This window comes from Miscanthus floridulus, chromosome 2 (assembly GCF_019320115.1).
Source record: "Miscanthus floridulus cultivar M001 chromosome 2, ASM1932011v1, whole genome shotgun sequence".
Classification (NCBI taxonomy): domain Eukaryota; kingdom Viridiplantae; phylum Streptophyta; class Magnoliopsida; order Poales; family Poaceae; genus Miscanthus; species Miscanthus floridulus.
Window position 1 is genome coordinate 27,962,121 of NC_089581.1, and position 27,987 is coordinate 27,990,107.

The 27,987-nt window shown below is 45.8% G+C and overlaps 1 protein-coding gene across 1 annotated transcript; it reads left to right on the plus strand.

Moving 5' to 3' along the window:
• Nucleotides 1-695: 695 nt before the first annotated feature.
• LOC136538300 (uncharacterized) lies at nt 696-27,303 on the plus strand. Its single transcript, XM_066530286.1, has 6 exons — nt 696-1,095; nt 1,508-1,584; nt 1,980-2,028; nt 2,150-2,255; nt 14,893-15,052; nt 26,789-27,303. Exons 1-6 carry the CDS (start codon nt 696-698, stop codon nt 27,188-27,190), a joined length of 1,194 nt encoding a protein of 397 aa, XP_066386383.1. The 3' UTR covers nt 27,191-27,303.
• Nucleotides 27,304-27,987: the final 684 nt, after the last annotated feature.

Sequence of the window (27,987 nt, forward strand, 5' to 3'; positions counted from 1 at the left end):
GTGCACGTTACGCTCTTTAATTGCTACTCGTCTCCTAGTGATAATAGAGCACACATTCAATTCTCACTCATGATCGATCGATACATGCCCAAAGAAATACCGTACATGTCCTGCCACTTGACTAAATGCATGGTGAGGAAGGAATATGCTGAAGCCAGTTCATACAATATAAACGACACATTCACTGGCTCAGAGAGGTGCACATATCATGTCAATCAGTTTCCAGTCCATGCATCCCATCCACCGGTTTGGACCATGTCTCAGTGCTACGCTGTACTCCCGGCCCGGCCCACACAAAGAAAAATATATATATATATATATTGGTGCCTGCTCCACCTAGCTCTCAACGCGTTCCATCTCTCTCTCTCTCTCTCTCTCACTCACTCTCTCTCTCTCTCTCTCTCTCTCTCTCTCTCTCTCTCATCACCCTCGTCGTCCAATGCAACCTCACTAGCTGCGGGCTATCCCTATAATTGTACCAGCATAACAATACCAAACTTTGCTCCTCTGATCGATCTCTAGGTATCTACTACCTCCCTCCTCACCCACATGCACAACAGACGCAACCCCTATACAAGAACAACCATATGTCATATGCCACTCATGACCTAATCACCAAGATCCATTTCTTCTCCTCGAGCAAGAACAGGCGGCAAGGCTCTGTTGCCAATTTAGAAGTTCAGCAGCAGCTTGCAATGGATACAACAGCCGCGGCCCCCGATCTATCGCTCCATATCAGTCCTCCATCGCCGCCCAACTATGCTAGGAGCAGTGGCGGTGCCCAAGCAAACCACGAAACGGACATGTTCTTCTCCAAGCAGACGCTGTGTCTCGGACTTGTTGAGAAGACGGTGGCTGTGGCGCAGCAGGATGCCCAATGTGACATCCAGCAGGAGCAGCAGAGGCTGCACCAACCTAGCCAGATCCAGAGGTTCAAGAAAAGCTCATCGGCGGCGTTATCCGGAGGCACCATGAGATCTGGGAATGGTGGCAGCGGTGGTGGAAAGAGGAGCTCCAGAGCACCAAGAATGAGGTGGACCACGGCTCTTCATGCACAGTTCGTGCATGCTGTAGAGCTCCTTGGCGGCCATGAGAGTACGTTCTTCAAGAACGTTCTTGTTTGCTTGTTTAATTTCCATCCATGTTCTGTTAAATTGTTAGCCAACTGATTGTGCTTCAATTCGTTGGGTTTGCGCTTGTCGTTAATAACGACATGATGATCCAATTTCATATAGCTCACTGTGGGGAACTGGCGATCGAGAGTGCAATTGCTCAAGACTTATTAAGTTCTTGGAATCTTGGATGAATATGCTTTTATTATATTTTCTCGCTTGATTATATTGATATGATATATCCCCTTGCCTATAACTAATTAACTAACAAACATGGAGTGCTTTTCTTTATTTTCTTTCCACTTAATTGTAGCTTGCAGACTTCACTGAATTGTTCAGTCTTTGGTTTCAGTTTCATTTTGGCTACAAATTAAGAATTGTACCTTTCTTTCTAGGAGCAACGCCAAAGTCAGTGCTGGAGCTGATGAACGTTATGGATCTCACATTGGCTCATGTTAAGAGCCACTTGCAGGCAAGTTACCAAAACCTTAATATAATCTCTCTCTCTCTCTCTCTCTCTCTCTCTCTCTCTCTCTCTCTCTCTCTCTCTCTCTCTCCAGTAGAATTTGGTACTTAGTACTAGTGTTTCTCATGTCAAGAACCAAACAAAAAGGTAACACAGTTTGATGATCTCTTGATCAGCCCCATTCACCCACCCTTTTCTTCTTGGCATTTGTTTGTAGTTGTCGCCAAGTACTTGTCTCTTTCATCTGAATCATTTATTTAACTAGTAATATATCAACCACAACGAATTGAACTAATGTTTTTTTTGTTAGCACGTTGCAAGAGTAAACCAAATGGCAGCACAAGGATCAGTTTAATCTTTCCATGTCGTTGTTTTCTTATTTGCTTTATTACTTGATGCAGATGTATCGAACAGTGAAGGGAACGACGGCAGACAGATCATGTGCTGCAGGTAAAACATTACATACATGTCAGCTCCAGAAACCTAGGGAATAGCCACATATGTTCATATAGATGTATCTCCGTTGTAAATTTCAGTGATTTGACAGGCATGCATATATAATTTGCTGCAGGCCATATGCAGATGATGAGAGATATGGGCTTTCTGCAGAGGGGTTGTGAAATGAATGGCTTCGAAGCGTTTCGCAACAGTACTTCCAATGCTACCGCCAATAGTAGGTTTGTACACATCATCGACTGCTTATTATATATAGTATTGTGTCATTGTGTGTGTTAGTATTGCATATATATAATCCGGTACAGTGATGCCCTATATATTTATTCCGTTGCATTGGTTACTTTTCCTCTGCGAATCTGCATCCTCTATTTTGTCCATTTTGACGATTCACGTGGATACCTTTTGCGCGTGTGTTTAAATTTTTTTATGTATAATGCACTAATTAATATGGATGGTTGTCTTTTAATAGACTTGAATTGGTGTTTAAGTTCGAAGCTATTGTTTTTTGTGTCCCTCTTTGAGAGCAAGTTGTTTTTAGTCAGTGTGTGTTTTAATAAATAGATGGTCGTGCACATATATAACTTATGCGCAGAGACCGGAATAAAAATATTTTTTTTCTAAAAAAATGTATAGTGCACGATCATGGCCACTATGATCCCATGCATCATTTCATATTTCCTTTCTATCCTTTTTTTAGAAAAAAAATGATCTCTCATGTCTTTCTTATTTCCACATGTTCAAAGCCATCACTATATTTTTTCTTATTTCCTCTGTCCCAAAAAAAGAATAAAATCTGGCTTCTCAATGAGTCAAACAATCTCAAGTTTGATTAGGTATCTTGAAAATAATATCAACATTTGTATCTTTAATTTATTACGAAAATATATTCTATGGTTAATCTAGCGATACTTATTATGCATCATAAATATAAATTAGTATCTTTTTGTGTATATATTTGGTCAAACTAATTAAGGATTGTCTCCTCAGATAACAAGGTTTCTATTCCTGTTGGGACAGAGGGAGTAACTAGAGGGGGCAGTGGAACCTTATGTCCATGTTTACGAGATGACACTAGTGAACCCAATAATTTTCTGTCATGTGGTAGTGAAAGGATCATATATACTGACATGCTATTCATGGTTCATGCACATATTTCATATATGGTCAAGTATACTGCTATGACAATAATTTTGGTATTTATATGTTAACATATATAGAGGTCATAGTTTAAATTAAGTTAGCTGTACAATGCCATAATATGTGTTTATATTTATGTTGAATATATAATAGATAAGACTAATGAGCACCTACTTTTTATTAAATGTTAGTGATGCTCCTTCTCCGATCATAAAATCAAGTACCCTTTTGATATTTGCATGGTCCATGGAGCGCAACTTTGCTCACAAATTTATTTCAGTTGATAAGCAAAAACCTTAAAAGAAAATGAACACAAAGCAATTGTTTTTGATATATTCACAATGATCATTAGTTAAATTCAATAGTTTGACAACACAAAGAGAGAGAAATTTAGTTTATTTGAATAATACAGATCACTGTAAAAACCTATACTACAATATGTAGGTATTAGTAAGAATTAATCAAGGACATTGGATGTACATGTACAAAACATTTGAAGTTTTTTCTATTATTCTATACTTTTCTGAATAAATCATATAAATGAAAGAATTGTGTACCTAGTTAGGCAGCTGTGGTAACCAATGTGTACAACATAAATGAAGCCGAGGTTGGATTGATGCCTGAATCACAAAAGCTGAAAATAAACTTCTCTTTTTTATATCAAACATAAGAAAATTATTAGGGCTAAAACACAATGTGTATGTCAGGTAGTATATACCAGACTGATGGACATTACTTGCATTAAAAAGAGGCTTCCTATATGTAATAATAAATACTACTAATAATGTTTAGGGCACCATCAACAATAGAGTCAACTTGCTATATGAACTTAAAATAAGATAAAAATAGAGTAACCCAACATGCTAGTGTAGAAAAATGTGTGAACATAAACACAAAAAATTTAAGAAAGTGTGTGAGCTTAGCTCTTCATGAAAAAGCTAACTTATCATTCTCTCTCCTTATTACTCAACATCTATGTGCTAGATTTTTTTAATACTATTCGAGCAGCCCTTAGAAGCTTTCGTCTCAACCGTACCCTTACTTTAGTTATTGCCAGGAAATTGAAGAAAACTTGCCACCCATATTATGCACACAAACTATATATTATACACACACATGTACAATTAATTTTGATATTATTTAAAACTATTTATTTATTTAGTTATTAATTAACATACGCATCGCTTGTTTATATATATAAGCATCAAGATTGAGAATATTTTTTCATATGAACACAATCTCCTCAAAAGATTAACAATAATATTTGTCATGTTCCATGGTCATCTTATATATCATATGCATGGGGGTGGGGTGGGGTGGGGTGGGGTGGGGGGTATATTATTGTGATTTTCTAGTTCAGGTGGGCCGTGGGCACCTTGCTTGCCTTCGTTCCCGTTGTTGAATGCATGCGTGTCCAGAATTCTTTAAAAAAAAGTGAAACAATTACTCAATCCGTGCCAAATTATAAACGTTCTGACTTTTCTAAATACGTAGCTTTTGCTATGTACATAGATATATACTATTTCTAGATACATATTAAAAGCAATGTATCTGAAAAAAGCTAGAATATCTTATAATTTAGAAATGAAGCGAGTAATAATTTATTTTTCTGGTGGTGAGTAGCTGGGGAAGGTACGATGACAGTGTTGTGCATGCATGCATGTCTGATGGTGATGGATGCGTCGTCCTTGGCTGCCGATTCCAAACTCCCACTCACGCACGCATGCAAAAGCAGCTCTTGCGCTGGAGGAACCTGAACTGAACGCACACCCTGTGCGGTTGTACGTCATGCATAGTATGCTGCTGGCAGTGGCAGCAAATATACTGCTCCGATCCAACTAATTGCTGGATCGATCGATCGATTGGATCCCTCTGCAGCGTGCACAGTCGGGCACAGGGATAGAGCCATCTATCCATGTAGTATCTACTGCGCGCACATGCATATGCATATATAGCGGCTAGGGTTTTGGCCTGCATGGGGGACACGTCTTTAAAGGGCAAGTAAAGCCCTCTAGCTAGTCATATTATTGCGAAAAAATATTGGTGCAGAGGCATGCAGCAGTCACCTTATTAATTCATTGCATGGTAGCTGGTGCTACGTACTACAGCTAGCTATGGTAGCCAGACAATGGCGCCCAAGGACATCATGATGGATGGCAAGACTTTCTCACCATACATTGCCCGATTGTTAGATAATCTACTACTCCTTGTGTGAACATACGGTAAGAGAAGGCTGCGCCAAAAATGTACTCTGCTATGGTACTGTAACCGCTACAGAGGCAGGAGCCGAACGGCTCACCTGCCGCACTGTAGTCACAGCAGGAGCATGCGTCAAAATCAGCCATTGCTATCTCATCTAGTCACTGTAGCAGCATGTCGGCTATAGTAGGACTAAATAAATAGAGTTGTATATATAGTTTGCCACTGCAACTCAGTAAAGACAAAGTTGAGATTTGTCATCTCCTATACAGAACTCCGGCCAACGCTGGTGTCTCTGCTATGTGTATGCTCTGTTCTCCCTCACTTCTTCTACCTCTAGCTATAGTGTGTAGTTGGACAACGTTAGTCGTGGTCAGCAAGACTGGTGAGTGATCGACTCACCTAAGCCGATGATCCTGTGGGCCAACAATTGGTATCGGAGCTGTACAAGCGACATCGCCGGACTAACCGCTGGTGATGACGGACGGTTTGGAGATGAGCGACAGTAGTGGCACTGTTGTAGCTACCCAGCCATGATAGGAGGTCGTTGTTCGCACGGTGCGGAAGGTTAGCGGTACCAGTTGGCCGACACTGACTCGCACTAACTATGGAGAGTGGTCGGTGACCATGAAGGTCAAGCTCAGAGCCCGACGACTCTGAAATGCTATTGACAAGGGCACCGACAATGAAGAGGATGACATGTCAGCGTTGGATGCTATCCTTGCTGCTGTACCGGCGGAGTACAGGGAGCTATTGGGGGCGAAAAGCTCTGCTAAGGAGGCATGTGAGGCTATTGCGGCGATACGCATTGGTTTTGTTCGCGCAAAGAAGGCGACGGCCTAGCTTCTGAAGCAGGAGTATGCCAACCTCAAGTTCAAGGATGGTGAATTGGTGGAGGATTTCTCCCTCCACCTGTAGACACTCATCAACAAGCTAAAGAGCCACGGCATCACCATCGACGAAGAGGAGGCGGTCTCCAAGTACATCCACTCCGTGCCGGCAAAGTACATCCAGATCGCTCTCTCCATAGAGACAATGCTGGACTTGTCCACCCTCACCATTGAGGATGTGATAGGCCGTCTGTGGGCGATGGACGAGCGACTGGAGCAGGCGACAGCAATGAAGGACAGCGGCAAACTGCTGCTGACAGAGAGAAGTGGGCTGCTCGGAGGTACTCTGGGGTAGCCTCCTCCAACCGCGGTGGCGATGGCAAGTGCCGCGTCAAGGCTTCTTCGGAGAAGAAGAAGCATGTCGACCCCAACACCTGTCGGTGCTGTGGGAAGACGAGCCATGGGGCAAGGGAGTGCCAAATCGCAAGAATGAGAAGAAGGTTGAGGGTCATCTAGCGCAAGCTGACGATGATGATGAGGCCACTATCCTGATGGTGACGTTCTATGCACTGCACGACATTGAGGACGAGGAGAAGGGAGAGGTGATAACGGTGAAAGGGCCTAGGAAGACCCTGAAGGCTGTCAACCTCGATGAACCATGTGCCCAAGTCCACCTCAGACCTGTCGGCGACGAGCAGAAGCAGCGGTGGTACTTGGACTCTGGACGCCAGCAACCACATGATGGGCTCCAAGGCAGCCTTCTCCGAGCTCAACGATGATGTGACCTGGCACGGTGAAGTTTGGTGACGGCTCAAGGGTGGCAATCCAAGGGCGCAGGCACCATCATCTTCAGGTGCCAGAACAGTGAGCACCACACGCTAACTGATGTATATTACATCCCATAGCTGCGTTCGAGCATCATCGGTATTGGCCAGCTAGATGAGCACGGTAGCGAGGTACTGATCAAGGATGGAGTCCTTAGGATCAAGAGACCAGGGAGCAGCGACTTCTTGCCAAGGTAAAGAGGAACTTAGAACCAGTTGTACCTGCTTGACTTGAAGGTGGAGCAGCCGGTGTGCCTAGCGGCAAGGAACACCAAGGAACCATGGCTGTGGCATGCCCGGTTCGGACATCCCAGCTTCGACGCACTTGGTCGGCTAGAGAAGATGGTCTGAGGGCTACCCCACATCAAGCATGGACGCAAGCCATGTGACAGCTTGCCTGGCTGGGAAGCAGAGGAGATGGCCATTCCCAAAGGCGGCCAAGTATCGCGCAGTGGACGCTCTCGAGCTCGTCCATGGCTGATCTTTGCATGCCAATCACGCTAGCCACAAACTGTGGTCGGTGGTACTTTCTCTTGCTCGTGGATGATTGCAGCCGCTACATGTGGCTGCAACTCATAACGAGCAAGGATGAAGCGGTGGTGGCGATCAAGAAGTTCAAGATGCGTAGAGGCTGAGAGCGGCAAGAAGCTCTGTGTGCTGAGAACTGATTGCGGCGGTGAATTCACTTCAGTGGAGTTCGCTGCGTACTGCACGGATTAGGGTGTGGTGTGACACCACACCGCACCGTACTCACCACAGCAGAATGGCGAGGGTGGAGCAACAGGAACCAGACAGTGGTCGGCATGGCTCGAACCATGATGAAGGCCAAGGGCATGCCGACAAGGTTCTAGGGTGAGGCAGTGACCACGGTGGTGTTCATCCTCAACCGCGCTCCCACCAAGGCCCTGAAGGGCAAGACGACCGTTCGAGGCTTGGCATGGACGCAAGCCAAGTGTGTCTTTCCTCTAGACATTCGGCTACATCGGCCACATCAGGAAGACGATGCTTGTCCTGACCAAGCTGGATGACAGGAGCATACCGATGGTGTTCCTAGGCTACACGGAGGGTACCAAGGCATACCGGCTCTATGACCCACGTGGAGACAAGGTGCTTGTCTCGCGCGATCATCAGTGTTCAACGAAGAAGGCTGATCTAGGGACTGGAACAGTCCGAGCACGGGGCAAGCTGGCGGCTTCACCAACACTTGGTCATCCACGGTGGTGGAGACGCTGGGAAAGAGGTGCCAAGCACTCTAGGAGGGATGCCAAGCAGTCCAGCGATAGAGCCAAGCACTCTTGGGGAGGTGCCGAGCACTCCAGGAGTGGAGCTGGGAGGTCCTGCAGTGGTGGCAACCACTCCAGGACGGGTGCCGAACACTTCTGTAGCAGAGCCGAGGGGTCTTGCAGTGGTACCAACAAATGCAAGATGGTTGTCGAGCACTCCTGGAAGGGTGCAGACCAATCCAGGAGTGGTGACGAGTGGTCCAGGAGTAGCGCCGAGCACTGCATCCGGGGTGCCGAGCACTCCAGGTGCTGTGTCGATCACTCTGGCAAAATAGGGAACTCCATCAACACTGATTGAGTTCACCTCACCTCCAAGTGACATCACTGAGTTCATGGATGCCTTCCATGAAGGTGAGGAGGTGCGGTTCCACGGGCTGGATGACATCGTCGGTGTCATAGGACCCTCAGGCCTGGTGGGTAGTCTGCTCAACAACCTAGAGCTATAGCTCGTCAGTGCTAAGGAACCACCCACGTTCACGCTGGCCGGGCGTGATACACATTGGCGATGGGCGGTGCTAGAGGAGATGAAGGCGATCGAGAAAAACGAGACTTGGGAGCTCATCGATCCACCTACAGGATGTCGTCCGATCGGCCTAAAGTGGGTGTACATGGTCAAGCGGGATGAGCACGGCGCCATTGTTAAGCACAAGGCGTGACTCATCGCCCGATGCTTTGTCCAACACGAGGGCATCGACTTCGAGGAAGTCTTTGTGCCAGTAGTGCGCATAGAGTCTGTCCGTTTGCTACTAGCCTTGGCAGTAGCGACGAACTGGTGCGTCCATCATCTGGACCTAAAATTGGCCTTCCTCAACGGCGAGATGGTGGAGATGGTCTTCATCAGACAACCTCCGGGGTTCGCCATCAAGGGAGCGGAGCACAGGGTGCTCCGACTGCGCAAGGCGCTCTACGGGCTACGACAGGCCCCATGAGCGTGGAATGCCAAGCTTTATGCCATGGTGGGCGAGTTTGGGTTCACGAGGTGCGAAACCGAGCACGTGCTCTACACACGGCGACGGAGGAAGGAGGAGCTCATCGTCGGTGTGTATGTGGATGACTTAATCGTCACCGGTGTGCGTGTGGAGAATATCGACAGCTTCAAGCGTGAGATGGTGGCTCGTTTTTGAATGAGCGATGTCGGGGTGCTCTCCTACTATCTTGGCATCGAGGTGAGACAGGAGAAGGAGGCACTCACGCTTGGTCAGAGCGCTTATGCCTCGAAGCTGTTAGAGCAGAGCGGCATGGCGGTGTGCAAGCCATGCGTGACTCCGATGGAGGAGCGGCTAAAGCTGATGAAGGCCAGTACCGCGGTGAAGGTGGATGCAACACTCTACCGGAACATCATCGACGATCTGCGCTACCTAGTCCACACGAGGCCAGACATTGCGTTCGCCGTGGGCTACATCAGCCGGTTCATGGAGGATCCTATAGAGGATCACTGGGTTGCGGTGAAGCGACTACTACGTTACATCAAGGAGACAGTAGATCAGGGGATCATCTTTCCCAAGACCGGTGGAAATAGGCTGCAGCTCACTGTGTTCAGCGACGCAGACATAGCGTGCTCGTCTTCCTCGGGTTGGCTTTGATCACATGGCTATCGCTAAAACGGAAGGTGGTGGCGCTATCTACGTGCGAGGCAGAGTACGTAGCGGTAGCCACAACGGCGTGCCAAGTTGTGTGGCTACGCCGGCTGCTGGGCGAGCTGACCGGTGGAAGCTCACCCACCAGCACTGAAGGTGGACAACCAGCCCTCCATCGCCCTCGCGAAGAATCCGGTTCTCCACGACTGAAACAAGCACATCGACGTGAAGTTCCACTTCCTCAGGTACTGTGTCAATGGACGACAGATCGTCATCGAGTTTGTCGAAACTGGTCGGCAACTTGCGGACGTCCTTACCAAGCCGATCGGCCATCTTTGACTCACGGAGCTGAAGGAGATGATCGCCATGGAGGGGGTTCAAGGGTTAGCGGTAGGATTAGGGGAAAAATTGTTAGATAATCTACTACTCCCTTGTGTGAACACACGGCAAGAGAAGACAGCGTCGAAAAGGTACCTTGCTATGGTACTGTAGCCGCTGCAGAGGCAGACGCCGAATGGCTCACCTGCCGTACTGTAGTCACAGCAGGGGCAGGCACCAAAATCCGCCCTTGCTATCTCATGTAGTCACTGTAGCAGTATGACAGCTGTACTAGGACTAGATGGATAGAGTTGTATATATAGTTTGCCACTGCAACTCAGTAAAGACAGAGTTCAGATTTGCCATCTTCTATACAGAGCTCCGGTCAACACTGGTGTCTCTGCTGTATGTATATATGCTCTGTTCTCCCTCACTTCTTTTACCTCTAGCTATAGTGTGTGGTCAGACAACATTAGTCGTGGTCGGCAATACTGATTAGTGGTCGACTCACCTGAGCCGGTGATCCTGTGGGCCAACACAGATTGCCTCCAACAGACTACAGTCCCACTACTAACTTGCAAATTACTAGCATGCAGCCTGCAGCTAGCTAGCTGTGTTGATGAGCGAGGTCCCAACAATGCGACGGATCGATACACTTATGTGCAAGAAGCCTGCTGGCTGGCCGGCCGGCCGGCTGAGTGGCCGCTGCTGCACAGCCGGCCGGCCCGCGACCACCGGTAGTGAGTAGTAGTCGTCGTCCGTTGTGATGATTCATTGAATGTCATTCAGATCCATATCAATTGTCCCCCTGCGCTGCTTCCCATCACTCAGGGTCATAACACATTATATTATGCGACGACGAGAGGTGGTGGCCGGAATCTTGGCAAGAAACAAGTAGAAGAAGACACGAGGACGGAGGGCAGTGCGCGCGGCAGGGGGACATGCTGCTAGCTAGCTGCATGATGCAGTTGCCACAGCTCCATCCATCCATCGTCCATTGCCCTTGACCGAAAGCCTGCGTGCAGGTACCATGCATGCTCCAGCAGTATAGTGTAGAGCTCAGCTCACAGCCATGCAGGCATGCAGTGCAGCCCGGCCGGCCAGCTGCTTAAATAGAGTTGGCACGGTAGTGGCGAGCATGGACAAGCCAGGTTGCCAGCAGCAGCAGCCAGCAAGCAGCTAGCGCATTGCATTAACACACTCGCTCGACACTGCATTTCAGTCCAGACAGTGCACCGAGCTATAGTTCTCCTTCATGCACATATTGTGCGTGCTTCGTGTGATGGCGGAGTGCGTGGCATCCATTTAGCTAGATCCTCCGTAGTGGGGATGGTGAGAGCAGCTAGGTACCCGCACCCAGAGTCCGAGACCCAGCATGCAGCTAGCAGTTAGTAGTAGATTACTAGAGATCCTCTCTCTCTCTCTCTCTCGCTCTCGATCGACCACGACCAGCCTACTGGCCGTGTGGCAGATTGGAGTTAATTCCTTGTGTACCTACGGGTACGATAGATATAAGATGGCATGCGTCCTGCTGCTGCTCCTCTGCATGCATCTTTGTTCGTGTAATCTGATGTTTTTAACTGTTTTTCTGCCTGTCGTTGTATTCATTGTGTCTCTTCAGCTGGTACACCGTACTGCTCAGTGAGTCACGAGACTGATTCTCTCTTCGATCTCTCCTTTTCTCTCTCTGCGTACCGCGTACGACCTGGTACGTAGTATAGCATCAAACTAGGAGTATCTATACTGCGATAACGGAAGGTTCTGTGCACTACCCTACATGGCTAGCTACGTACATAGGAGGATAGCAAAAAAAAAACAATATATATATATATATATAATATATATATATATATATATATATATATAAAAGCTACAGAATAACTTATTTTGTAGCCAGACCAAGTGACCGCACCAGACAGACCCATCCGTGCCAACTGGCGCAAGCGCGCGAGCATTTACCGGATCGGTGGTTACCACGGCGTGATTTTGGATCTGGCGAGCTGCCGTGTGCACGCATGCAAGAAATATAGTGGAATGAGTGGTTACGAGAATACATGAATTACCATACCGAGAGCATACAAGTGAATTAGCGTATGCATGCACCGTGCACTAAACTATTGTATATGGACTATGGTAAATAGATAAGATATTTAGGTAGTTACCAGAATACCGTATGCAAAATATTCTTGTTACGAGAATACAACATACCTTAAAATAGTAAGGTTACGAGAATACTATTGTCCGCGAAAAATAGTAAAGAATATATTCTAGTAAATAGGGATGGGTTACGAGAATACTCTACATGCATGCTATGGCTAACTGAAGAGTAGTATACAAGTTGAACTAATGTAATTGTTCATGTGTTACGAGAATTTGAGCACAGTGACTAAACCAATTTTGTCATAAGCTAATTAAAATAATTTGAATGTCTCGGACAAAATTAGCATTAAGAAAAGATTTACCATAATTTCATGGACAAGTTAGTATAATACTACATATTTACGATAATTCTGTTTACAACAATACTAGTACTATTTACAAGAATTTGCACTAATAATATTTACGAGAATTGCTACTCGAGAGCGATTGGATGCGTGCTCCAATTTCACGAGAAAGAAACAGGACGTTGTCTCACAGGATCTTGCCACCATAGAAGATAGAACCTCTGGCCGCCGCCGCCTACATCAGTCATCAGAGCGCTACTGCTTGAGCCCGACATCAGGGAGTCACCGGTGAAGGTGCGGACGGGCTTGTCAACGAAGCAGCACCGCCGGAACAAAAGGACAGGAGTCGCACCGCCTGGCTGCTGGGTACACCCCCGCTGAGACCTGCCGCCGATGAGGACCCACCGCCGCCACTAGGCTGTACACCATCGGTTGCTGCTAGATGTGCAGAACGTACTGCAGGCGACATCCCGAGGTGTCCCTGGCACACGCCATCGCACTCGCCTCCCCACCACACCACCGGGGGCCGCCATCTCCACTGGACGTGTCGCGCCATCACCGGGTGTGTCGTGCCCGCGAACCGAGGTGTGCCGCAACCGCCACCACCAGGGCGTGCCATGCGCGCGAGTTGAGGGTGCGCTGCAACCGCCACCACCAGGGCGTGCCATGCGCAGCGAGTCGAGGTGCGGCGCCACCATCGGGGCGCGTCGTGCACGCGGATCGAGGATGCGCCTCCACAGCCGGAGCGCGTCGTGCGCATAGATCGAGGGCGGCCCGCCAGCCCGCCACTGCCGAAGCGCGTCGTTCGCAGGGTGCGCCAACGGCTAAGTGTCGCCGGCAGGGGAGAGCAGTTCGTGCTCGGCGGCAACCACTGCACCTCCCCTGCTCCTCGCGCTTGAGGCGGGGCCTGGTGTACCGGTTGGTCGGCTGCCGCTGCGCCAGCGCCCGCCGCAGGAACGCGTCGCTGCCGCCCACCTCCTGCCCTCGTCGTTCCCACAGCGCACTGCCCCAGCGTCCCTGTCGCACGGCGCCCGCAGCGCCCCGAGGTCCGTCGGCCCAGCGCCAGCGGAGGCCAGCGTCGCTGACGACACAACGTAGGTAGAGGAGGCAGGCCGCGAGGGCCGCGATCTGCGGTGGTGCAGGACGTATCTGAACAGGACCCAATCTAGACTTTTCTCTGGAGAGATGAAAATAAGCGTAATTTTTGGGTTAATTAATGGACTAGTATTTATTGTCTTTACTGATGCCGTCTTTACTAGTGCGGTGGGTGAATGGACGGAGCTGGGTGACGCTCGGGCTCGAGTTTTGACTCGGCTACACAATATGTTATTTTTTTTTAGCCAGCTATAAGATAGTAGTTATATATATATATATATATATATATATATATATATATATATATATATATATATATATATATATATATATATATATATATATATATAGAGGACTACTATCCTGTAGCTGGCTATAGAATAACTTATTCTGTAGCCACTTTGAGTTGTGATAATTACTATGTTAATTTACGAGATTATAGTAACTCCTTACTAAGTGGTTTAATATAACGTTATGGTAAATATCCCCATGTGTTATAGTAACTTAACTATCGTAAATATGTATTGACATTATGGTAAATTAGTATATAAAATTATAGTAAATGGAGGTGGCTACAGAATAACTTATTTTGTAGCCGGCTACTAAATAGCCTCTCCCTATATAGAGGACTACTATATATATATATATATATATATATATATATATATATATATATATATATAAGTTATTTCCTACTTTCAGGGTATTCCCATGCATATATCTTTAGATTTATGGTGTATATGGCTCGACGAAGTATACGTAAACGATGTATATGATCACACTAGACTATCTAAGGTAGTATGTAAGTCAAGTATACATAGAGTATATGGTTATACTTATTTTATATATTACTGTCATAGTATTATAATAACATATTAAAAATATGGGTTCTTTTGAAAAAAATTCATGTAGTAAGATTTAATTTGTAGTATCTTAAAATGAGTATATAAACATACTCAAACTGATAAATGGATATGCAAACATACGCAATGTGGTTTATTGAAGACGGGAGTAATTACTCCCGGGAGTAGAAAAAATGTGTCCCACTTATATATATGTATGTATGTATATGAACAAAGTACTGATAGATGATCATTAACGTATGTACGTATGTTGTTCGTACATATACGTCGTTTGCATGCATGATGCAGAATGCAAGCAGCTGCAGGGTCGCCAGCAGGGAAGCAGGAGGTGGCCTGGTTCTTGCGGCCACCACCCTTCGCACACCAAAGTGGGGCCGTGCCGCAGCCGCTGCCCTCTGACTACCTCATGTCTGCCCACCACAACCGCTACTTGCTCTCGCAAAATCAGGTACGGTGATTATTACTCTCTATTTACATGTATTATTATATATATTAGCACCTCTCTATCGATCGTAAATATAAATCTAATCTCTCAGCCCAGCTCCCATTCAGTAGACATATTATAGAGAGAGAGACGATTCAGGTGCTTTGCCGAGTGTCTGCGGCACTCGGCAAAGCCCTAAATATACTTGATAAAGGCTTTGCCGAGTGCCGCATTCGGGAAAAAATGGCCAGCAAAGCAGCCTTTGCCGAGAGTCATTGTCGGGCACTCAGCAAAGCTTTTGTCGAGTGTCGAGGACAGCACTCGGCAAAGAAAACGAGCCGTCACAGCACAGGAAAACGGTGACGGCGGCTTTGTCGAGTGCCAACCCGGATGACACTTGGCAAAGTTTTTCATTTTTTTTTAAATTCTTTGTCGAGCGCTGCCCGGGCTGGCACTCGGCAAAGTTTTTTATTTTTATTTTTTAAATTCTTTGCCGAGCGCCGCCCGGGATGGCACTCGGCAAAGTTTTTTTTAATTTCTTTGCCGAGCGCCGGACGGGTGGCTCTCGGCAAAGTTTTTTATTTTTTTTAAAAAAAATTCTTTGCCGAGTGCCGGATGGGTGGCACTCGGCAAAGTTTTTTATTTTTTTTAAACAATTCTTTGCCGAGTGCCATGGTCATGACACTCGGTAAAGCTGGGAAACGGGTTGGCGCCTCTTTTCCAGCTTTGCCGAGTGCAGTGACCATTGCACTCGGCAAACTGACCAAAACCAGTTTTTTTATTCATTTTTTACATTCCATCACGACAAACACAAATTATTACATATATCTCACATCCATCCAAACATACATCACATATTTATCACATCCATCGCATATATCACATTCATCACAATATATCACATACATCAATCCAAACATCTATCACATATATCACAGTTATCCAAATATACCACTAGTGCATGACAAGTATATCAGAAATCCATCACCAAGTGAACAACAAATGCACATACAACTAATGCTACTCATCACCAAGGTGGAAACTGAGTGCCTGGTGAAGGAAAAGCTAGATCAGTCGGAGGCACATGAGCTGGATTATTTGAACCCTCCGACTGAGGCTGCACAAAGGAGAAGAGATTACATGCGTTAGACAAGATTACTTGGATAGCTAATCTAGGTCATACAAGCAAAGCACAATCGAAAACTCACAGGAGTAGCTGCAGCTACAGGAGTCGGAGGTGGAGCGAACAGCCCAGGTAGCACAGCTAGACCGGTATGTTGCCCAAGAGTCTGCATGAACTGCATCATTTCCGCCATCCTCTGCACCTGGGCCTCTCGCGCGGCCCGCTCGGACTGCAGCTGGGCCGCCAGGTCCTGACGTTGCCTTGCTTCTTCTTCCAGCCGGACCTACAATATTTCACTCCAATGTTTCAGTAATGCAAAGCTAATTAAGGTGTGTAAAGATCAATGTACGACGAGTAAAACAGGAATAACCTCGAGTGTGTCGACCCATTGCTGTGAAGCGCTTGGACGTGGTCGTATGGCCGGGCTTGCGCTCGTGCTCCGTGCTCGGATCTGGGAGAGAGAGGGAGTAGAGGTCGAGTCGATGACGCCGTCACCAAGCCAGTACCGCCCATGCTTCTTGCCTCCACCCACCCTCATGACGATCTCTGCATCAAAGTCCTCGGTGCTCGGGTCGTACTCTGGCCTATGGACCGACCTTGCCGCCGACGTGTACTCACTGATGCGGGTGTGGACGCTCAGGTTGGTGTACGCCTCGAGCAGGTCCTCCGGGTTGTAGGAGACGCCGGACGTCGCCTTGCCCTTGTGGGACATACAGCATGCCTGGAAGTCAGAGCATTGCTGGCCACCATGTGCCTCCGATTGCGAGAAAGACAGCAAGATGATTAGAAATCAGGCATAATTGAGCGTCAGAATAGATAAATGAATTCGCGTACACATAATTGTTTGTATTCGGCGAGGTTGCGGTTGCCTTGATGGTGTGCTGGACCTTGCATCTACAAACACCGCGCCCGGGCAGCATCATGCGTCTCAGCCCACCCGGGCGTGAACCACTTGTCCACGATCATCACCCAACACTCGGGATACGAGGAGCACCACCAAGGACACATCTACACAGCATCAAGTATTTGACATATAAAAAGATCAAATTAAACCAACTTAATCTCAAAACAAATCAATATTAATGTTCTTTATCTACCTCAAGATACTGGTCCTGGGTCAGCGTCATCTTTCTTGCTTCTTCTTTGCTGACCTTCTCTCCAAGTTTCGACCTGTAGTAGGTTATGATGGCCTAGATGCGCGTCTCGTGATGCATGTCAATGACGAGTGTTTTATAGGCTTTGGTAGCCACCAAATCTGCCCTGGCCTTAGATCCCTCCTCACATCTGAAATAAGTCTGCATACAGACGCGATGTATCCATTCATTATTTCAAGAAAAGTCCAATGAATACGATGTATTGAGCAGTGTAGTGCGAGGGAGACTTACCCAAAACTCCGCCTTCACCCGCTCCGCCTTGCTGGGGTAACCCACATCGGGGGCAGCGGCGTAGTGGTCAAACGTCTAGGCCGGCTCCCTCCGGCTGGCTTAGTCAACTAGGCTAGGGTAGTGTTGCCTGTACAGAAGACCCAGGACGCCATTGACCAGGCATCCGTGACCACCACCCGACATAATCGTCCAGTTCCTGCACAATTGATTAAGAAAAATTATTAGTTTCACTATCGATTTTCAACATATCATATGAAGTGGTGGTGATTAAATCTAAAGTTACTTACTTTTGCCCTTCGGGGTGAATCATTGGGTGTTGGTGAGGAAGCGGAACCGGAGGGAGGCTCGCCGGACCTCGCAAGTAGACGTTGGATGAACCAGAGGAAGCGAAACCCGTACCATCCTCCTCGTGTGTCCCCTCCCCCTCGTGCGCCCCCTCCTCCTCGTCCGTCTACCAAACTAGCTCATCATCATCCCCAGGCCTCGCCTTCTCCTCGTCCTCCTCATGCTGTGTGGTAGGAGGCGGCGGTGGCTGCCTCCTGCAGCTGCTACTTCTCCTCCTCCTCCTCCTGTCCGATGGCCCCTCACCTGCAGTGGCATCTGCAGTGCGTGGTGTTTGGTAAAGCGAGGACACGTCCCTGTGACGGTCGCTTTGGCCTGCCATCTTAGTTCAATCACCTGCAATTAAAAAGAATAAACAAGACATAATTAGAAATAGAAATAGATGCAAAATAAACAAAACATTATTACAAAAACATAGTATTACATGTATTAGAAATAATCTTCATGATTGGGATTAGCTGGATCATAGGTCTCGTCATCACTATCAACATTGTCATTGCCCAAATAATCAACACTATCCGAAGGAGGAATGTTGTCTTCATTGTCATTGCCTAAACGTAATCACTCAAGCATTTCGATGTCCTTCACATTTTGCACCTCATCTCTAGCGTCCTCGTCATCAACCCTTTCATTGTCTAGTTCCATTCCGATGGCTTTGGTTAAGTCTATCTCAAACCTCCCTGTTGGCCTCTCTTCTTGAAAGAACTCTCCATCATATGTGTGTGGGTTGAAGTTGTAATCTTCATCGTTTGGGACAGGTAGTTTACCATGTGGCGAGACCTTGTGCACGATATCCCAACCCTTAAGATGCCCTTTGGTTTGGCACGCGTATGACGTATACTAAACCTATGTGGCCTATTGAGCCACAATATAGACATCGTCTCCTGGATAGACAGAATCCTATCGAATTTCGACTAGCCCAAGATTAGGGGTCCGTCTCGTTACTCGAGGATCAAACCAATGGCATTTGAATATGACAGGATTAAAAGGTTTGGCACCATAAAATGAAAGTTTGTATATTTCTTCAGTTCTTCTATAATAGTCGAGGCCATCAGTGTCGGGCGTAAAAACTCCACTATTTGTGGTTTTTTTATTAGGCCGACTCTGCTCATAGCTTGCTGTGTGAAAGCGATATCCATTCACGTCATAACTAGTAAATGACCTGACCCTTAAGGCACAACCGTTTGCAACCTGTCTCAACTCATCACTTATAGACGCATTGGTTTGGGCCTGCAAGCTCAAGCAGGATAGATCGTTATATTATTCGAACATACGAGCAACTTGGAACATCGAACTAAGTACGAGCTAAATTAGATGGTACCATATTTTTGAACCAAGAAATGAAACCGGGCCTCCCTAGCCCCACACCCTGTGAAAGAAGGGTATCATTTTCCTACGGGGTAGGATCCCTTGATTGATGCCAGGATTCACGAAGAAATTCCCTATACCAACGAGAAACAAGGGAGTTGGATGCAGAATAGTGACGACATACTGAAACAAGTTCGTTGAGAACTTACCTCACATATGGCTGCACCTCGACAAGGTTGGTCCATACATATAGCATGATACTGCGCCACTCTTCAATACTCAAGTGCTTAGTGGTCAATGCACTCGCGCTTCCAAGTTGCCCTTGGAAAAGGCTGAGGTTCGATTCATTTTCGCCAGCATTGTAACGAGGGGGTAGATTATGCACGCTAGGAAGGTTCTCAGTGTAGTATTTTTCTGTAAAGTTTGACACCTCCTCCAGAATGTATGCCTCTGCAATGGAAGCCTTAATTTTGGCTTTATTTCTACATTTTTTGCGAAGAGTCTTTAGACATCTCTCGATTGGATAGCACCAACGGGCCTGCACGGCCCCCCCATTCATGCTTCATACGGGAGGTGCACAAACAAATGCTGTATCGACAAGAAGAAGCTAGGTGGAAAGATCTTCTCCAACTTACAGAGCAACATAGGTGCCCCTTTTTCCAAGTCATCAATAACGGTCTGAGATAGCTCCTTGGCACAAAGCTAGTGCAAGAAATAGCTCAACTCTGCCAGCACTAGCCAAATATGCTCAGGGACGTAGCCTCGAACCATCGCCGGAAGAAGCCGCTCAATCCATATGTGGTAGTCATGACTCTTCATCCCGTTGACTCGCAGAGTAGATAAGTTCACTCCCCTCTTCAGATTCGCTGCATACCCATCAGGGAACATTAGCGTCTGGATCCATTCAAGTACTTTCCTCCTTTGTTTGCTAGTCAAGACGAAATTGGCCTGAGGCCTTCTCCAATTCTTGCCGCCTCTAGGAGGCTGCATCTCTTGATTTGGTCTATCGCAAAACGTTGCTAGGTCCACTCTAGCCTTAGGGTTGTCCTTAGACTTTTTAGTGTCCATGAGTGTTGCCCAAAGTGCCTCGGCGACATTCTTTTTAGTGTGCATTACATCAATGTTATATGGCAGAAGAAGCTCATCAAAATAGGGGAGCCTCGTCAAGCCTGACTTATGAGTTCACATATGTTGCTCACCATATCCCACAAAACCACCTTCTTGATTGGCCACAAGAGCATCTATCTGAGCATGAACCTCGACACCAGTCATCATCTGTGGTGTAGGGTCTAACACTATGACACCTTTCGTAAAGTTTTTGATGTCTTGTCTGAATGGATGGTCAAGAGGGAGGAATTGACGATGTTTGTCGAACGACGAATACTTGCCACCCTTCTGCAACCAAATGAACCTTAGACCTTCCTTGCATATTGGGCATGGGAACTTCCTGTGAACACACCAGGCGTAGAATAACCCATACGCCAGGAAGTCATGCAGGGAGTAGTGGTACCAAATGTGCATTTTGAAGCTTGTCTTTGTAGCTCGGTTGTATGTCCATACCCCTTCATCCCAAGCACGGACCAATTCATCGATCACAGGCTCCATGAACACTCCCATATTACTCCCCGGATGTCCAGGAATAATCAACGGCAAGAATACGTTCTGTCGTTGAAAGGAGACATCGGGGGGAGATTGAGGGGGATAACGAACATGGGCCAACAAGTGTATGGGGCCGACATCAGTCCATAAGGATTGAACCCATCTGTTGCCAGTGCAACACGTACATTACGAGCCTCATCGGCTTTCTCATGATGTTTGTCGTCAAAGCGGGTCCATGCTTCACCATCGGATGGATGTACCATCTTGCCAACATTGTATCGTTTGCCCTTTTTGTGCCATGTCATCTGTTTCACGGATTCCTCGGTCATGTATAGCCGTTGGATCCTTGGTAGGAACAGAAGGTGCCGTAGGATTTTCACGGGGATCGTAAGCTGCCTCTTCTAGTCATCACCAGAGTCTACCTCTAGGTACCTGGAGGATTTACACTTTGGACAATACTTTGCATCCTTATGTTTTTCCTAAATAGGACATAGCCATTCGGACAAGCATGTATCTGCTCATACGGCATCTTAAGTGCACGAAGGAGTTTCTATGACTCATACAAGCTCTTTGGCAGAACATGGCTCGCCGGAAGCAGGGTGCCAATCACGACCAACATCTTATCGAAGCCTTCTCGACTCAGCTTTAACTCGGACTTCAACCCCATTACGCATCCAATGGCATCCAGTTGATAAACCATTGTCCGATCATGAAGGGGTTTTTGTGTCAAGTCCATCATGTCGTAGAACACCTGTGCGGCTGCCTCCATCTCCTCCTCACGTCCTTCAGCAAACTGTGCTTGGTGAGCGTCATCTAACATGTCTACTACCCTGGCATCAGCATCATAAGCCTCGACACGTGGTCTCACCACCTCCTCTCTCATACAATGGGCTTCACCATGGTGGACGCACCGGGTATAGTCCAGCGTAAATCCATTCTTCAAAAGATGTTTACCCATGTTGTCCTTGTTTACCCTTTTCCTGTTTGCACATTTGCTGCAGGGACATAAAACTAGACTCGGGGATTTAGCTGCCTTGCCAAATACACGGTTCAAGAAAGCATTGGTCTTGTTCATCCATTCATTGGTATAATCACTCTGACTTCTCCGGCCCGTGTACATCCACTGACGGTTATCCATCCTCTAACATATATATCACCGAGCAAAGTAACCATCAATTGCATCTACATGGTGTTCCTACTGTCTAATAGGTGAGGATAGGTCCTAATCCTACCCGCGGATGCATAGATGAGGTTAGTCTCCATGGTCTACTCCTATCCGATATAGAATTTTGGCAGCACCTCCCTGCTATTCTCTAGATACACGTCTTGCCAGGGAGAGTGTGTATCCGGAGAACAATAGGGAGGTCATACCGAAACAATATCTTATATCAGAACAGACCATGAAAACTAACCCATCTACGCATCCGCGGGCTGTCCAAAAAACGTGGACAATCCAAAACAGATGCGGTCATAGATATGCAAAGATCTGCATACCTCCAATAGTATTTCTTTCGAACGGAAGACACCTAACTGGGTTACATGATCTACGACCATGATACAGAAAGAGGGGTTATACCTAGGGTGACGGTGGAGTCAGGCTAGCGGGGCCATGGTGGGTCGGTGCAGTGGCGAGGCGACGCGGTGCAGGCAGACCCGCAGCGGCGAGGAAGATGATTGGGGTCGCCGAGATACTCTAGCTCGGCTAGGACGGCTCTTCTCTGCAAAAAAAGAACAAAATACTATCTCAGTTCAAAATTTCGGTAGAACCTCCCCTGCACGGTGAGATATCCAAAACCTACAAAAAACCATACGGCACAATGGCCGACAACCACATATACATATGCATTCAATTCAACATATCATTGCCAAGTCACATTCATCCATCACCACCGCCGCCGCCGCCCGCCACTCTACTCTTCTACTACTACAACCACCACCACCACTGCCACTCTACTCTTCTACTACTACAACCACCACCACCACCACCACCTATTACTACTACTACTACCACCACAACCACCTACTGTACTATTACTACCACCACAACAACCACCTACTACTACTACTCTACCAAACTCTACTTCTACTAAAATATACTACCACTGCTACTCCACTACTCACCTATGGTGTCGGGGGCTAGGAGGGCGTCGGGGCATCGGGGTCGACCGAGGCGCGCCGGGGACGGGGAGAGGATGGCCGTGGCGGTCGGGGGCGCGTCGAGGATGGCCGGGGTCGCACCGAGAGGGCCGGGGCGCGGGCCGCGGGGTTGGCGCGGCAGGCCACGGTGTCTAGGGCGGCCGGTGGAGGCGCGCCGGTGTGGGCGGGCCAGCGGGGGCGCGCCGCCGTGCGCGAGCGGTGGAGCGGTAGGGGCACGTCTGAGTCAGAGAGTAACCTCATGAACTTCTTAGTGAACCAACGCCACAAGAAGGATATACTCTTTCCCTACAACTTCAAGTGAGTGTTAATAATGTCGATCATCCTTAATGGCTCATATGTTGATTCTAGTTAATTAATGAGTGGGTCGCGTCGGCATCCTTAAATGCATCGTATTTTTTTTAAAAAATACCACTTTGCCGAGTGCCGGGCGGAGAGACACTCGGCAAACATTTTTTTATAAATTTGGCACGCTCTTTGTGGAGTGTCCCCATGGACACTCGACAAAGGGAACACTTTGCCGAGTGCCTGGCGCTGGCACTCGGCAAAGAGCATGTTTGCCGAGTGTCAAAAGATGACACTCGGCAAACCAAATTTTTTTTGTATTTTGACCTCTAAACTTTTTTTGTAGTCCTCTTATAGTACTTAGTACTCCATGTCGAAATTTGGTACATTTCCTAAACTATTTGCTATATTTAGTTAATTTATTTCGTTTAATTGAATTTTTTCGAAATGCAAATTTGAACTGCACGTGCATCGAATAATGGAATTTAATGATTCAAAAAATGATATTCATGGTATTGAGTGTAGTGTGAGGCCGTATCCAGGAATGGACCCAAAATTTCGAACATCTTGTTCACGAAACATGACCACGAACTTGCGGACGAATTGTTTTTAAATTCTATAAAATGCAAACAAAGTCCGAAAATCATTAAACATGTCGATGTCATGATATCATATGTGGAGATGTCCTTGTTTGTAAGCATCGTACGTGATAATGTGCATCAAACCTTCTCAAATTTTTATCACATCCTCCACATATGATATCATGACATCTCGACAAATTTCATGATTTTTGGACTTCGTTTGCATTTTATAAAATTTAAAAATAATTCATTCGCAAGTTCATGGTCATGTTTCGTGAACAAGATGTTCGAAATTTCGGGTCCGTTCCTGGATACGGCCTCACACTACACTCAATACCATCAATATCATTTTTTGAATCATTAAATTCCATTATTCGATGCACGTGCAGTTTAAATTTGTATTTTCCGAAAAAGTTCAATTAAATGAAATAAATTAACTAAATATAGAAAAAAGGCATAAAAATGTACCAAATTTTAACATGGAGTCTCATGTACTGTAGGAGGACTCGAGAAAAATTTTGGAGTTCAAAAGTGGGAAAAAAATAGTTTGCTGTTATTCTTTGCTGAGTGTCAGGGTCTGACACTCCGCAAAGAAGTGGTTTGCCAAGTGCCTACCCGCTGGCACTCAATAAACCTGGACGCGGCAGGCGGCCGCCATTACCTGACGCCGCTTTTTGCCGAGCGCCAGAGTTTGCCGAGGGCCTGACACTCGGCAAAAAGAGCCTTTGCCGAGTGCCTGACACTCGGCAAAGCCTTCTTTGCCGAGTGCGGCACTCGGTAAAATAGCTCTTTGCCGAGTGCCCGACTTTTAGCTCTTGGCAAAGAAAGTTGCACTCGGCAAAAGCCCCGTTTCCGTACTGACTGTACTGTACTGTCCTTAGTAGTTATTAAGGATGCAGCTGTTGCTTACCAATATTGGTGTTTTGGGTAAGCTAACTAATTACGGTCAAATAAATATATCATTCTACTTCATTTCTCCCCTCAAATTAAATTACATATTTTTTTTGAAACAAACCAGCAGGAGATTGAGCTACCCGCTATTAAAAAGAAGGGGACACCCAGACGGGCAAAATTACATAAAATTATATCATTATTCTACTTCATTTGAACAAGTTTTTGGTCGACTAAATGGCCCAAAGTAATTAGAACTTGCATCCTGGGGCCTATAGTACAGTTACTAATATATATTGTTACTCAATGAAGGTTCAGTTCCGTGCAGTCTAGCATCATGTGCGGTCCGTTAGATCGTAGGATCCAAGGTTGTTGATCAACAAATATCTCGCCATATAATTTAGTAGTCCGTAATGCTTCCTGGATGTCTCTCTCCCCACATGATTTATTATACTCGTACATTCAAGGAGAACATTTCCTTGCATGCTAATTGCAGTACGGACATTGAATGATTTTCTTCATGCACTATGTTACTGCTCTCTGGTACTCCGAAGGGTTTAATTAATTGGGCTAGTAATGTAGTAATAATACAATATTCTGATTATTGGGGATAAACAGCACATCTTTCATCAATAATGTTTGTTGCAGCAGAACCGTACCCTCGCTCTGTTAATTCCTCAGAGCTACTCACTCCAGGCAAAAAGTATCTATAGAAACGTCACCATATATACGACGCATGCATGCAGCTGCAGTGGCAGAGTGTCTTAACCTGAGTTTGGTCCACGGGCAGCCAGTGCTTAGTTAGATGAGCCACATCGGGGGGGGGGGGGGGGGGGGGGGGCTAATCAATAGAGATTTAGAACAAATATCGAAGATTAACGGTGAAATCACGTTTTTTCCTACAGTAAACATAAAGGAAAATCACTCTCACAGGGGGCTCCCTAGCGCCCCCCACCCCACCCCCCTGGATCCGCCACTGAATGCATGCAAGAAAATGTTCTCTTGTTTGCCAGACTCATTATATATATTTCACAACTCAAAAAAAACAAGAAAATATTTTCCTAGTACGTAATCAGATCCTCCTGTACATACATCTGTTATATTATTAGTTGTTATTAGCTAGGCTTGGCAAATACAGTGGCAGAAAAGCTATGCTACCTGTTGACGTTGTCGCGATTCATAATGGCACTTTCCACGTATGGCCAGAGCGAGATGCTGCTGGAACCACACATGTAGCTAGACTAGGCACTATATTTCCCTTTAGATCTCGTGTTGTATTGCTTTGCTGGAGCCACCCAACACTACTTGGATCCTCACTACTTCAGTAGAGAGAGAGAGCAAGTGAGCAACGAGCTGAAAAGTGCTATGACACACTTTAAACAATGGCTCGATTCGCTTCGCTGAAAAAACAGGTCGAAACATTATTTCGGCTGATTTGTTATGAGAAGAAAATACTATTCCAATAAAAAAACAAGTAAAAAAAGATGGATTGTAAAAGAAGCCAACAGGGCCAATATCCATCTAATCAATCATTCAACTGGGCTTTCATATATAAAAAAACGACGACATGCATGTCAGCTCGATCCGAAAAGATCAGTACGTTACCATAATAGTTTCTGCATGGCAAAAACATATATATATATATATATATATATATATATATATATATATGTATATATATGTATATATATATATGTATATATATGTATATATATATGTATATATATATAGAACTACTATCCTATAGCTGGCTGCAGAATAACTTATTCTGTAGCCACTTTGAGTTACGATAATTACTATGTTAATTTACGAGATTTACAGTAACTCCTTACTAAGTGGTTTACTATAACGTTATGGTAAATATTCCCATGTGTTATAGTAACCCAACTATCGTAAATATATATTGACATTATGGTAAATTAGTATATAAAATTATGGTAAATAGAGGTGGCTACAGAATAACTTATTTTGTAGCCGGCTGCTGAATAGCCTCTCCCTATATATATATATATATATATATATATATATATATATATATATATATATATATATATATATATATATATAAAGCGATGCATGCATTCTTTTACAGGGATGGAAGGCCAGAGGCGCGCAGCAAGACGCTGCCTCGCACGTCCTAGGTCAGGACATTGCTGCGCGGCGTCTGCATGCAGGCTTTGCTGACACGGCCATCAGGCAGCAGAGACCATCATCGTGGAGCGCAGGTGTTGCAAGCCGCTGGCCGTCGTCGACGGCAGCGGCGGTGCCTTGGCCGTCGAGCGGCAGGAGTAGCATCAGCAGCAGCACGGAACAACCAGCATGCAGCTGGACGACGACGAACAAGCATCAGCATCAGCAGGTGCCATCAAAGATCACGGTACCGAACCTGGAGATAAGCCTGGGGAGGCAGGGATGGCAACACAACCTGCAGGATCACCATCAGCAGCGCAGCGGGGAGTCCAAAGCGCCAAAAGAGCTGACCCTCCTCAAGTGATTGTGATCGAAATTAATAGTTGATAACTTGATTGGCTAATCACTTCTATATATAATTTTATCAAGATGAGCGAGAGAGGTTCAAGGCTGCAAGCAAATGATCGACCGACGACACTAGTAGCTGACCCTCTCGTAGTTCTTTTTTGTACTTTTCATGTATCCATTAGCTTCATATTGTGGTATATGCATGTCATTTGAGCTGATGTGTTCTAGCTTGTAGAGACTGTTAGAAATTGCGTAAATAAACGAGCCACCCTTCTCAATAGATGGTGACTAATTTTTTAGAGTTATATATATATATATATATATATATATATATATATATATATATACACACGAGACTGTTAGAAATTGCGTAAATAAACGAGCCACCCTTCTCAATAGATGGTGACTAATTTTTTAGAGTTATATATATATATATATATATATATATATATATATATATATATATATATATATATATATATATATATATATATATATATATATATATATATATATATATATATATAACTCTAAAAAATTAGTCACCATCTATTGAGAAGGGTGGCTCGTTTATTTACGCAATTTCTAACAGTCTCTACAAGCTAGAACACATATATACGGTGACTAATCAAATATTGTACTTGTGCTCCATCTTTTTAATAGCAAAGTAAGATCACCATGTTCAAGTATACACTGTGAAAACCCACCTAGTGACACAGAAAAAGTGGTGGCTCGTCCTCACGAAGAAGACCCGCATCACTTATCTCTTTGTACCCTTCAAGTCAGTAACGAACTTTCGACCTATCACTTTAA